At 45.2% G+C, this 13256-nt stretch overlaps 1 protein-coding gene across 1 annotated transcript in view; it reads right to left on the minus strand.

Moving 5' to 3' along the window:
* LOC115141851 (zinc finger and BTB domain-containing protein 16-A-like) overlaps positions 1-13256 on the minus strand; it is a 30688-nt gene that overhangs the window by 3343 nt on the left and 14089 nt on the right. The window contains exons 5-6 of the mRNA XM_029681117.2: positions 10237-10407; positions 134-301 (exon numbers count right to left, since the gene is read on the minus strand). Coding sequence (XP_029536977.1) covers positions 134-301; positions 10237-10407 — 339 coding nt within the window. The remainder of the gene's footprint in view (positions 1-133; positions 302-10236; positions 10408-13256) is intronic.

Genomic DNA, 13256 nt, shown 5'->3' on the forward strand with positions numbered 1-13256 from the left:
CCTTGACTATGCGCTAAAAAACCAGTGGTACTAACTGACACACATTGGTTTGACCTGTGTGTGTGCCGTCATGAACACAAAACAATCTGACGTGTGAGTGTGTTATTATTACGGCCACACACTGCTCTCTAACCTGTGTGTACGCGGTAGTGGGTCTCCAGCTGGTGCTTGAGGCTGAACCTTTTGCCACAGCCGTTACACTCGTAAGGCTTCTCTCCCGTGTGGATACGTTTGTGTCCCCTCAACATGCCATCGTCCCGGAAACAGCTCCCACAGAACTCACACTCAAACGGGTGGTCACCTGGAGACAGGTTAGACACAGGTTGGGTAAAGGTTGGATACACGTTGTTACAGGTTTCATAATGCTAAACAGTATCAAACGGTTCAGGTAGGCCTCCGCTCTTCAGCAAATGGTATCAAAAGTGTTACTTTATCGTGACTACTACTTATTAATGTAGTTGTACAGGTCAATAAAAACAGAACCTTTGCATATCAGGCTGGATAAAGAATGTGCTTTCAGATATACAGGCCTCACATTATTATACAGTATATTATATCATTATTATATACAGTATATTATATTATTATTATATACAGTATATTATATTATTATTATATACAGTATATTATATTATTATTATATACAGTATATTATATCATTATTATATACAGTATATTATATTATTATTATATACGGTATATTATATTATTATTATATACAGTATATTATATCATTATTATACAGTATATTATATCATTATTATATACAGTATATTATATCATTATTATATACAGTATATTATATCATTATTATATACAGTATATTATATTATTATTATACACAGTATATTATATTATTATTATATACAGTATATTATATTATCATGATATACAGTATATTATATTATTATTATATACAGTATATTATATTATTATTATATACGGTATATTATATCATTATTATATACAGTATATTATATTATTATTATATACAGTATATTATATCATTATTATATACAGTATATTATATCATTATTATATACAGTATATTATATTATTATTATATACAGTATATTATATCATTATTATATACAGTATATTATATTATTATTATATACAGTATATTATATCATTATTATATACAGTATATTATATCATTATTATATACGGTATATTATATTATTATTATATACAGTATATTATATTATTATTATATACAGTATATTATATTATTATTATATACGGTATATTATATCATTATTATATACAGTATATTATATTATTATTATATACAGTATATTATATTATTATTATATACAGTATATTATATTATCATGATATACAGTATATTATATTATTATTATATACGGTATATTATATTATATACAGTATATCATATCATTATTATATACAGTATATCATATTATTATTATATACAGTATATTATATTATTATTATATACAGTATATTATATTATTAATATATATAGTATATTATATTCTTATTATATACAGTACTGGGAAAATTTTTAGGCAGGTGTGAATAAATGCTGTAAAGCAAGAATGCTTTCAAAAATAGACATGAATAGATTATAGATAGATTAATAGATTATATTGATCAATTATCTAAATGCAAAGTGAGTGAACAGAAGACAAATCTAAATCAAATCCATATTTGGTGTGACCACCCTTTGCCTTTGTCACGAGTCCGACCGAGGGTGGCCTCCCTTCCCGGTCGGATGGCGCTCGGAGGTCGTCGTCACCGGCCTATTAGCTGCCACTGATTGTCTTTCCTCCCCCTCCTTGTATGTTTATTGGTAGCACCTGTTGGTGATGATTAGTTGGGCTTCTTTAGACAGCCGGCCCGCCTGTTTGTTGTGCGGGATTAATTATTGTAACCTTCGGCTCTGTAGTAGAGGAACGTGTGTGTTCCTGGTCGTGCATTTTTCAGTTGTACATTTTTCATTCCCGTGTTTGGGGCCGTCATTATTGTGAGCACCCTGTAATGCGTTGGTGCAATTAAAGAGCACATGGATCAAGTGATGGAGAGAATGGACCGATGGGAGAGGAGTGGTCTCCTCTCTCCACCTTCGGCACCCCCCCTCTCTGGACTCCCCATCTCCCGACTCCAGCACCCTCCGTCTGACGCTACCAAGGGCTTATGATGGAGCGGCGGCAGGTTGCCAGGGGTTTTTGCTTCAGCTGGAGCTATACCTGGCCACCGTCAGACCCACTCCCTCGGGAGCGGAGGGTGAGTGTCTTCATCTCCTGCCTCACGGGTCGTGCTCTGGAGTGGGCGAACGCAGTCTGGAATGGCCCAGAGGCGGGAGCACTACTCAGAGTTTGGTGGGAGAACGACTATTTCATCTCAGGCAGGAGAGGAGGAGCGCCCAGGATTACGCGATGGAGTTCCGGACCTTGGCAGCAGGATCTGGGTGGAACAACAGGGCCCTTATTGACCACTACAGGTGTAGTCTCCGGGAGGACGTCCGCAGGGAGTTAGCGTGTCGGGACACCGCTCTTTCACTGGATGAGCTGATTGACATGTCCATTCGACTGGACAATCTGCTGACTGCCCGCGGGCGTTCGGAGAGGGTCCTGTGCGTTTCACCACCCAGCCCCTCCGCTCCCATTCCGATGGAGTTGGGAGGGGCTGTGCCGAGGGGTACCGGAGGAGGAGGCCTTCCCTGCACCAACTGTGGTCGGACAGGACACACGTCTGATCGGTGCTGGGGGGGTCCGTCTGGGAGTAGAGATGGCAGGCGGAACGCTTCTCGATCAGCCCAGGTGAGTCAGCATCAAACTCACCCAGAACCCCTTGTTGGCCACTTGTTTGTCTTAACTTTTTTCCCTCTTCCCAGCATAGGGCGCTAGTCGATTCAGGCGCAGCTGGGAACTTTATGGATCGCGGACTCGCCCTTAAGTTAGGGGTTCCGCTGGTACCGATAGATTCTCCTTTTCCCGTGCACTCCCTAGATAGCCGACCATTAGGGTCAGGGATGGTCAGGGAGACCACGGTCCCACTGGACATGGTGACGCAGGGGAATCATAGGGAGCATATCAGTCTTTTTATTATTGATTCGCCTGCGTTTCCAGTGGTGCTGGGGATTCCCTGGCTGGCCCGGCACAATCCTAACATTTCGTGGAGACAGGGGGTTCTCCAGGGGTGGTCAGAGGAGTGTTCTGGAAGGTGTTTGGGAGTTTCCATCGGTGCCACGTCGGTGGAGAGTCCAGACCAGGGTTCCACCGTGTGCATTCCCCCCGAGTATGCCGATTTGGCAATCGCTTTCAGTAAAGTGAAAGCGACTAAATTACCACCTTATCGACCGGGAAGGGATTGTACAATAGATCTCCAGGTAAACGCTGCGCTTCCCAAGAGTCACGTGTATCCGTTGTCCCAGGAGGTGACGTTGGCGATGGAGCCATATGTCACGGAGTCGCTGGGACAGGGGTACATTCGGCCCTCCATCTCACCCGTCTCCTCGAGTTTATTTTTTGTGAGGAAAAAAGAGGGAGGTTTGCGTCCGTGTATTGATTATAGAGGTCTAAATGCCATCACAGTGAGGTATAGTTACCCTCTACCTCTCATCGCTACGGCGGTGGAATCATTTCACAAAACTGGATCTCAGGAGCGCGTATAGTCTGGTGCATATTCGGAAGGGAGACGAGTGGAAAACCGCATTTGGTACTTCGTCATGCCGTATGGGTTAAAAAATGCTCCAGCCGTCTTCCAATCCTTCGTAGACGAGATTCTCAGGGACCTGTGCGGACAGGGAGTGGTGGTTTATATTGATGACATTCTGATCTACTCGGCCACTCACACCGCGCATGTGTCTCTGGTACGTAAGGTGCTTGGTAGACTGCTGGAGCATGACCTATACGTAAAGGCTGAGAAATGCATGTTCTCTAAATGAGCCGTCTCCTTTCTGGGTTATCGCATTTCCACCTCGGGGGTGGTGATGGAGGGCGACCGCATTAGGGCCGTGCGTAATTGGCCGACTCCGACCACGGTAAAGGAGGTGGAGCAGTTTTTGGGTTTTGCCAACTACTACCGGAGGTTTATCTGGGGTTTTGGCCAGATAGCGGCTCCCATTACCTCACTGCTGAAGGGGGGCCCGGTGCGGTTGCAGTGGTCAGCAGAGGCGGACGGAGCATTCAACAAGTTGAAGGCGCTGTTCACTGATGCGCCCGTGTTGGCGCATCCGGACCCCTCTAGCATTCATAGTGGAGGTGGATGCGTCCGAGGCTGGGGTGGGTGCCGTGCTATCACAGCGCTCGGGTACGCCACCAAAACTCCAAGGAAGCTCAGCCCAGCGGAGCATAACTATGATGTGAGGGACCGGGAGTTGCTAGAGGTGGTTAGAGCTCTGAAGGTGTGGAGACACTGGCTTGAGGGGGCTAAGCACCCCTTTCTCATCTGGACCGACCACCAGAATCTGGAGTATATTCGGGCAGCTAGGAGACTTAACCCACGTCAGGCAAGGTGGGCCATATTCTTCACCCGGTTCTAGTTTACATTGTCGTATAGACCAGGCTCCCAGAACGTAAAGGCTGACGCACTGTCCTGTCTTTACGACACGGAGGATGGGTCCACCGAACCTACTCCCATCCTTCCCGCCTCTAAACTGGTAGCACACTGGTAGCACCAGTGGTATGGGAGGTGGACTCGGACATCGAGCGGGCGTTACGGGCGGAACCTGCGCCTCCTCAGTGTCTGGCGGGGCGTAAGTACATGACATTTGGTGTTCGGGACAAACTGATTCGGTGGGCTCACGTCCTACCCTCCTCGGGTCACCCTGGGGTGACGAGGACAGTGGGGAGCCTTCGGGGGAGGTATTGGTGGCCTACTTTGGCTAAGGACGTTAAGGTTTATGTCTCCTCCTGTTCGGTATGCGCCCAGAGTAAGGCTCCTAGGCACCTTTCTAGAGGGAAGTTACAACCCCTCCCCGTTCCACAACGGCCATGGTCACATCTATCCATAGATTTCCTGACCGATCTTCCACCGTCTCAGGGGAACACCACGGTTCTAGTGATTGTGGATCGGTTCTCGAAGTCCTGCCGTCTCCTCCCGTTGCCCGATATCCCTACAGCCCTACAGACTGCGGAGGCATTATTCACCCATGTCTTTCGGCACTACGGGGTGCCGGAGGACATAATTTCTGATCAGGGCCCCCAATTCAAGTCCCGGGTATGGAGGGCCTTCATGGAACGTTTGGGGGTCTCTGTCAGCCTGACCTCCGGTTATCACCCCGAGAGTAATGGGCAGGTGGAGAGAGTGAACCAGGAGGTGGGTAGGTTTCTGCGGTCGTATTGCCAGGATCGGCCAGGGGAGTGGGCACGATACATTCCCTGGGCTGAAATGGCCCAGAACTCACTACGCCACTCCTCTACTAACGTGTCCCCTTTTCAGTGTGTGTTGGGGTACCAGCCGGTCCTGGCACCATGGCATCCGAGCCAGACCGAGGCTCCTGCGGTGGAGGAATGGGTACAGCGCTCCAAGGAGACCTGGAGGGCCGTCCAGGAATCTCTACAACAAGCGAGTGGACGGCAGAAGAGGAGTGCTGACCGCCACCGCAGTGAGGTCCCGGTGTTTGTACCGGGGGACAGGGTCTGGCTCTCGACCCGAAACCTACCCCTCCGCTTGCCCTGCCGGAAGCTGGGTCCGCAGTGTGTAGGGCCCTTTAAAGTCCTGAGGAGAATAAACGAGGTGTGTTATCGATTACAACTCCCTTCCTATTATCATATTAACCCCTCGTTTCATGTGTCTCTCCTCAGGCCGGTGGTAGCTGGTCCCCTGCAGGACAGTGTGGTGCTGGAGGTCCCTCCCCCCCCTCTGGACATCGAGGGGTCCCCGGCGTATACGATCTGGGCCATTCTGGACTCAAGATGCCGGGTGAGGGGCCTGCAGTACCTCGTGGACTGGGAGGGGTACGGTCCGGAGGAGAGGTGCTGGGTACCGGTGGGGGACATCTTGGATCCATCCATGTTGAGGGATTTCCATCGCCTCCATCCGGATCACCCTGCACACCTCATCCTCCGGGGCGACCTCGAGGCCGGTGTCGGCGCGCTGCGGGAGCCACGCGTCAGGGGGGGGGGGGGGTACTGTCACGAGTCCGACCGAGGGTGGCCTCCCTTCCCGGCGGGTGGCACTCGGCGGTCGTCGTCACCGGCCTATTAGCTGCCACTGATTGTCTTTCCTCCCCCTCTTTGTATGTTTATTGGTAGCACCTGTTGGTGATGATTAGTTGGGCTTCTTTAGACAGCCGGCCCGCCTGTTTGTTGTGCGGGATTCATTATTGTAACCTTCGGCTCTGTAGTAGAGGAACGTGTGTGTTCCTGGTCGTGCATTTTTCAGTTGTACATTTTTCATTCCCCGTGTTTGTGGCCGTCATTATTGTGAGCACCCTGTGGTGCGTTGGTGCAATTAAAGAGCACAGCATTGCACTCTGTCTCCTGCGTTTGACTCCACACCCACGACACCCGGAGCGTTACAGCCTTCAAAACAGCATCAATTATTGGTGGTACGCTTGCACAAAGTCAGGGATTTTGTAGACATGTAGTCAGGTGTATGATTAAACAATTATACCAAACAGGTGCTAATGATCATCAATTCAATATGTAGGTTGAAACACAATCATGAACTGAAACAGCTGTGTAGGAGGAATAAAACTGGGTGAGGAACAGCCAAACTCAGCTAACAAGGTGAGGTTGCTGAAGACAGTTTACTGTCAAAAGTCATACACCATGGAAAGACTGAGCACAGCCACAAGACACAAGGTAGTTATACTGCATCATCAAGGTCTCTCCCAGGCAGACATGTCAAGGCAGACAGGGGTTTCCAGATGTCCAAGCTCTTTTGAAGAAGCACAAGAAACGGGCAACGTTGAGGACCGTAGACTCAGTGGTCGGCCAAGGAAACTTACTGCAGCAGACGAAAGACACATCATGCTTACTTCCCTTCACAATCAGATGTCCAGCAGTGCAATCAGCTCAGAATTGGCAGAAAACAGTGGGACCCTGGTACACCCATTTACTGTCCTGAGAAGCCTGGTCAGAAGTGGCCTTCATGGTAGACTTGCGGCCAAAAGGCCATACCTCCGACGTGGAAACAAGGCCAAGCAACTCAACTATGCACGAAAACACAGGAACTGAGGTGCAGATTAATGGCAGCAGGTGCTCTGAACTGATGAGTAAAATACTTGACTGTAGCAGAAGGCAGTTTGTTCGCCAAAGGGCTGGAGAGGGATATACGAATGAGTGTCTGCAGGCAACAGTGAAGCATGGTGGAGGTTCCTTGCAAGTTTGGGGCTCCATTTCTGCAAATGGAGTTGGGGATTTGGTCAGAATTAATGGTCTCCTCAATGCTGAGAAGTACAGGCAGATCCTTATCCATCGTGCAATACCATCAAAAGTATTTAGTCAGCCACCAATTGTGCAAGTTCTCCCATGTAAAAAGATGAGAGAGGCCTGTAATTTTTATCATAGGTACACTTCAACTATGACAGACAAAATGAGAAAAAAATCCAGAAAATCACATTGTAGGATTTTTAATTAATTTATTTGCAAATTATGGTGGAAAATAAGTATTTGGTCAATAACAAAAGTTTATCTCAATACTTTGTTATATACCCTTTGTTGGCAATGACAGAGGTCAAACGTTTTCTGTAAGTCTTCACAAGGTTTTCACACACTGTTGCTGGTATTTTGGCCCATTCCTCCATGCAGATCTCCTCTAGAGCAGTGATGTTTTGGGGCTGTTGCTGGGCAACACGGACTTTCAACTCCCTCCAAAGATTATTTATGGGGTTGAGATCTGGAGACTGGCTAGGCCACTCCAGGACCTTGAAAAACTTCTTACGAAGCCACTCCTTCGTTGCCCGGGTGGTGTGTTTGGGATTATTGTGATGCTGAAAGACCCAGCCAAGTTTCATCTTCAATGCCCTTGCTGATGGAAGGAGGTTTTCACTCAAAATCTCACGATACATGGCCCCATTCATTCTTTCCTTTACACGGATCAGTCGTCCTGGTCCCTTTGCAGAAAAACAGCCCCAAAGCATGATATTTCCACCCCCATGCTTGACAGTAGGTATGGTGTTCTTTGGATGCAACTCAGCATTCTTTGTCCTCCAAACACGAGTTGAGTTTTTACCAAAAAGTTATATTTTGGTTTCATCTGACCATATGACATTCTCCCAATCTTCTTCTGGATCATCCAAATGCTCTCTAGCAAACTTCAGACGGGCCTGGACATGTACTGGCTTAAGCAGGGAGACATGTCTGGCACTGCAGGATTTGAGTCCCTGGCGGCGTAGTGTGTTACTGATGGTAGGCTTTTTTACTTTGGTCCCAGCTCTCTGCAGGTCATTCACTAGGTCCCCCCGTGTGGTTCTGGGATTTTTGCTCACCGTTCTGGTGATAATTCTGACCCCACGGGGTGAGAACTTGCGTGGAGCCCCAGATCGATGGAGATTATCAGTGGTCTTGTATGTCTTCCATTTCCTAATAATTGCTCCCACAGTTGATTTCTTCAAACCAAGCTGCTTACCTATTGCAGATTCAGTCTTCCCAGCCTGGTGCAGGTCTACAATTTTGTTTCTGGTGTCCTTTGACAGCTCTTTGGTCTTGGCCATAGTGGAGTTTGGAGTGTGACTGTTTGAGGTTGTGGACAGGTGTCTTTTATACTGATAACAAGTTCAGACAGGTGCCATTAATACAGGTAACGAGTGGAGGACAGAGGAGCCTCTTAAAGAAGAAGTTACAGTTCTGTGAGAGCCAGAAATCTTGCTTGTTTGTAGGTGACCAAATACTTATTTTCCATCATAATTTGCAAATAAATTCAGAAAAAATCCTACAATGTGATTTTCTGGATTTTTTTTCTTCTCATTTTTCAGCTGGGTGAATTTATCCTTCATTTCAATGAAGGCGTAGTACTCTGTGCTGGGAGGTTGACTTTCTGCTTGGGGTTGCCTGTCTGTGGGGTTATATAATGAAGAGGTCTGGTCTGACCTGCTCGGGGTGGGGGTATCTTCTCAAGGGAGAGCTTCTCCTGCTGAGCTAATTCTTTGATTAGGTGAAAGTCCAGCTGAAACTGTTTGGGGTTGCCCTGTACAATACTGTTCCAGACTTATAGAGATGTATATTAGCTGACTCAGAGTCCTCGTTGTCTAGTATCCTGAGTTTCCACCCCTCGGTAACACCCCACCCTCTTAACAGAGGGGTAGTGTGCTAATATAGCACTATGTCATGCCAGGGGATGGTCTGTGTGGAAGATGAGGTTGCTAATGTTCCCATTTTTATAATAGTCAGCAAAATGTGTCTCTTGATTTTCCATAAGGAGCTTCATTTTGTGCTCTTTTCGTGTCTTGTCATTCTTTACATAAACAGGGTACTATATTTTAATTACCTCTGAACAGCGGGAGGCAGCTTCTAAGGCCTCTCCATTTGGTTGGAGTAGACTGCGCGACTCTCCTGCCATTGTTGGGCTAAAGGGCTTTGATACCTCTCACTTGACACGTCAGTGCTAATCAAAGTTGTATCAAGCTTGGTAGCCTTAACTTGGCATTCAGAGTCCTCATAAAATAATGTAATGTGTCATCTCCTTGGCTTTTGGAAATGAAATATAGCTTCAGGTTGGATGGTGTTTCCAGGTTTCTGTTGTTTTTCAGAGCATTTGCTGTATAGCTTTGGAATAATTATTTTTGGTAGTCTCTCTCTGAGAAAAACACAGACATTTGTTGTTCTGTAGATATTTATTTTGGTTTGCTCTGTCATTTGGGGAGAACTGCAGTAGAACTGACAGGCATTCATGGCAGGGGCCTAGAAGGCTGTGTCTAAGAACATAAACACATAAACTGGATAAAATAGCCTCAAACATAACACTGGCCATAACGAAGCATTGCTGTCATCAGGAAAGTGAATAATAGCGGAGTTTATTAACGTTAAGTGAACATAAACATGATAAATGAAGTGAAACTGACTGTAGACTGAAATTAAAAACCTCTGGTCTCATGCTACTTCAGTCTACTGCCAAGAGAGAAGTAGTAGTTCAAGTTATTTAAAGATTAAAGGCTTGAGGTTTATGGTTTATAGGAATTGATCTCATTGCAGCTTTGGATTGTGTGTTAGTGTAGGCGATGATGTTGACAGTGATGATGATGATGAAAACAGTGAAGATGATGAAAACAGTGGTGGTGGTGTTGATGACGAAGATGACATAGGACATAGATGCAGTTCTTACCTGTGTGTGAGCGCAGGTGGCGTTTGAGGGTGGTGTGGCTGGGGAAGGTGTGGTCACAGTGGCTGCAGACGTAGCTGTGCATCCCTGCATGGACCTCCATGTGCTGCTGCAGAGCCTTCTGGGTCTGGAACCGCTTGGCACACAGCAGACAGAACACTGCCATGTCTGTCCCTGGAGACCACACAGAGACACAGACAGTTATTTCAGGACCAAACATACACTCAGTGGGGAAACTGGATCACTCAACTCTGAGCCTGAGCCTGAGTGTTCTGAGGAGAACACTTCTTTCAAAGAGCAAAGTGTTTCTTCCTAAACTAACCCCCTTGACAGGCGTGAAATACATTCAGTTTGACTTTATACACTTTTCTGATTGACGTTGACTTGGAAGTCATGGTCTTTTCGAGATCTTTTTTTAACACAATACACAGGATGTTGGAACTGTCAATCACATAATCAATGCCTTCTCCTTATAGGATGTTAAAAGCGGAATTATTCTCCTCAATCCCCATCAAGCCTGTGTTCAAGCAGCCTCTGAAGTCCTCTGTGTCTGTTTACAGAGAGAGGCTGATAGAAGCTCCACCCTGAACGATGCCTCCACTATGAGCTATGTGCTGAATGTTAAGTAGTGATATCAAGCCATTAAAGGCAGGACTGCAGGAAAAACACAATCCTTTTAATCCTGTGTGTGACCTGGCATCACTTTGGGGCTGCTCTCCTGTTGCACTGAGAGTGGAGCGGAATACAGATAGGGAAACACAGGCTAGTTTTACTCACACAGGATCTGTGAAGAACCACCATTAAAAACACTCACACACATTATACAGGGTTCTTACTTGTTCTTAACACTATTCAATGACCCCTTTGCTTATCACGCTCATGAAAATCCAAATGTGACGTAGGACTGAATTATCAGTTCATCGGGTAATCAATTCCACTGATAATAATGTATAAGTCTTGCAGAGAGGTGGTTAATGTTAGGTTATGAGGTCGGTATTTCTGTCTGCTCGGGTCGAGGATCATTTACAACGCAGGTCCCATTGCTCACGACTGGGATTCAATCAGACATCTCCAGCGGTGGATCATTAGTAAACAGGAGGCTATGCCAGCGTTTCATTGGAATTCAAGTGGGGTTGCTGAGTTGCATTTAAAATGCAGTCTGATGAGGTCCACTAAATCAAATCATTTGTTACTGTTATTGAAGTGCCTTGAGGCAACTGGCAATTAAATTGGAATTAGTACAGGAAAGAGATACAGGAACACTCACACTAATACAGGAGATTGTCAGACAGTGTTTGGAGTTCAATCAAGTTAACAGACAAGGATATTTATAGTCAATAATTCCAACAATTTCAGCAATAAATCATAGTACCTCTCTATTGTTTACCATATTCCTGCAATCCACATGCCAAAATTTCTCCCAAATCTTTATTTTATTTTAGTCATGATTACTCCCAGATACATTTCACTTATTGAACCACTACATAACCTACTCTGAGTGAGTCAGTCATTATCTTAGTGCCTCACATTACACGTGGTCCTCTTCACAAACGACTGGGAATACACAACGTGAAAGGCCTAGCTTACATTAGGCCTCATTTATAGGATAAAATGTGTCACTAATATTCAGAATATTTCTAAGATTACATGCATCTGTGTTATTTTTCTTTTCTCTCTCATTATTAGATATTGATCATGGGACTTGATGGAATTAAAGTAGGCTATGAGCTTGCTGTGGTTTGCCCTAAACGGCACTAGGAGAATTTAACATTAATTCTAATCAATAACAAAGAAGAGAGAAGATGAGAGATGTTCTCTACTCCACACAATGCAGCAGAAAGAGGGCCTACTGGAATGCACTGCACCTGTTAACTAGCTTTATTCCAGTGGCCATCTATCTTCACAATAGAAACACAATGTGGTTCGGACCCTCAATGGCCAGATCCATTAGTCATAGGCTCTTCATGCAACTCCTACACTTCCAGGCTTTGTGTAGTAGCCTAATGATCAGGGCTTTTCTCACCCACAGACCACAATGGTTTACCGATGGACAAAAGATCTTCCCTGTACCGCCCCCAACCCCGACTAGACAGGAAAGCTTCTCTGTTATGTCTCACTGTCCCAGCTGACTATCTACTTTCTTTAGTTTCAGATGTTTTTCTAAAGAAGCAGAGCTACATTTTGACTGGAATACACCAACAATCTGTGCTAAATAAACATGTATCCTGAAAAGTAAAAAAGACCTTTAGGAACTGCAGAATCCATTCTGTGCTGCTTGACCGGTGGTACTAAATGGAGAATCATCTAAGAGAAATGTGTCGAGCCGTTCAATCTCCATGCGTCAGCAGGGGGAGTGCTCTCTACTCTTCTACTCCCTCTAGCCTCCAACATGCTGGATAGGACCTCAAATGATACAGTACCATGAGTTACTTCAGTTCTGTATGATTTTCCTCAGAAAATGTTCTCACTCAGTATCATTCCTCAGTTCTTCTCATTCATTCATTCTTGAAATGACCATTTAATGACCATTCCCATATGTCTGCATTCTGCCTATTTTGAGCACTAAACCATTAAACAGTATGGATTCATTCTTGTTCTACTTGTCATGTCCTGCTTCTAGACACTCAGATGCTCAGTCAATACCCTCTCATCCCACTGCCATGAAAATAATGTGAAACTGACAAAACAAAAGTTCTCGCTTAACAATGATCTCAGTCCCACCTCCACAGTGACAACTCCTTGAGTAATAGAGTAGCTACCAGAAACAACTCAACTTAATTGAAAGAAAATAACAGAAGCACTAATACAAATAGTCCCTTCAATAAAAGCAGTAGATAAAAGCGACAGAGTCAGAGGTGCAGCACATACAGTATGTATCTATGCTGACATTCATTAGTTTGATGACTACCCGCACCAGTGCACTCTGTTAACTTTCACACCTAAACACTTGCTTTCACAGCACCTTTTTTCCAGTAGGCTTTGGTCCTTAGTGCAGAGCAGCCTTTCTGTGAGAAAACACAATC

Source organism: Oncorhynchus nerka, unplaced genomic scaffold, assembly GCF_034236695.1.
Source record: "Oncorhynchus nerka isolate Pitt River unplaced genomic scaffold, Oner_Uvic_2.0 unplaced_scaffold_17___fragment_2___debris, whole genome shotgun sequence".
Lineage (NCBI taxonomy): Eukaryota > Metazoa > Chordata > Actinopteri > Salmoniformes > Salmonidae > Oncorhynchus > Oncorhynchus nerka.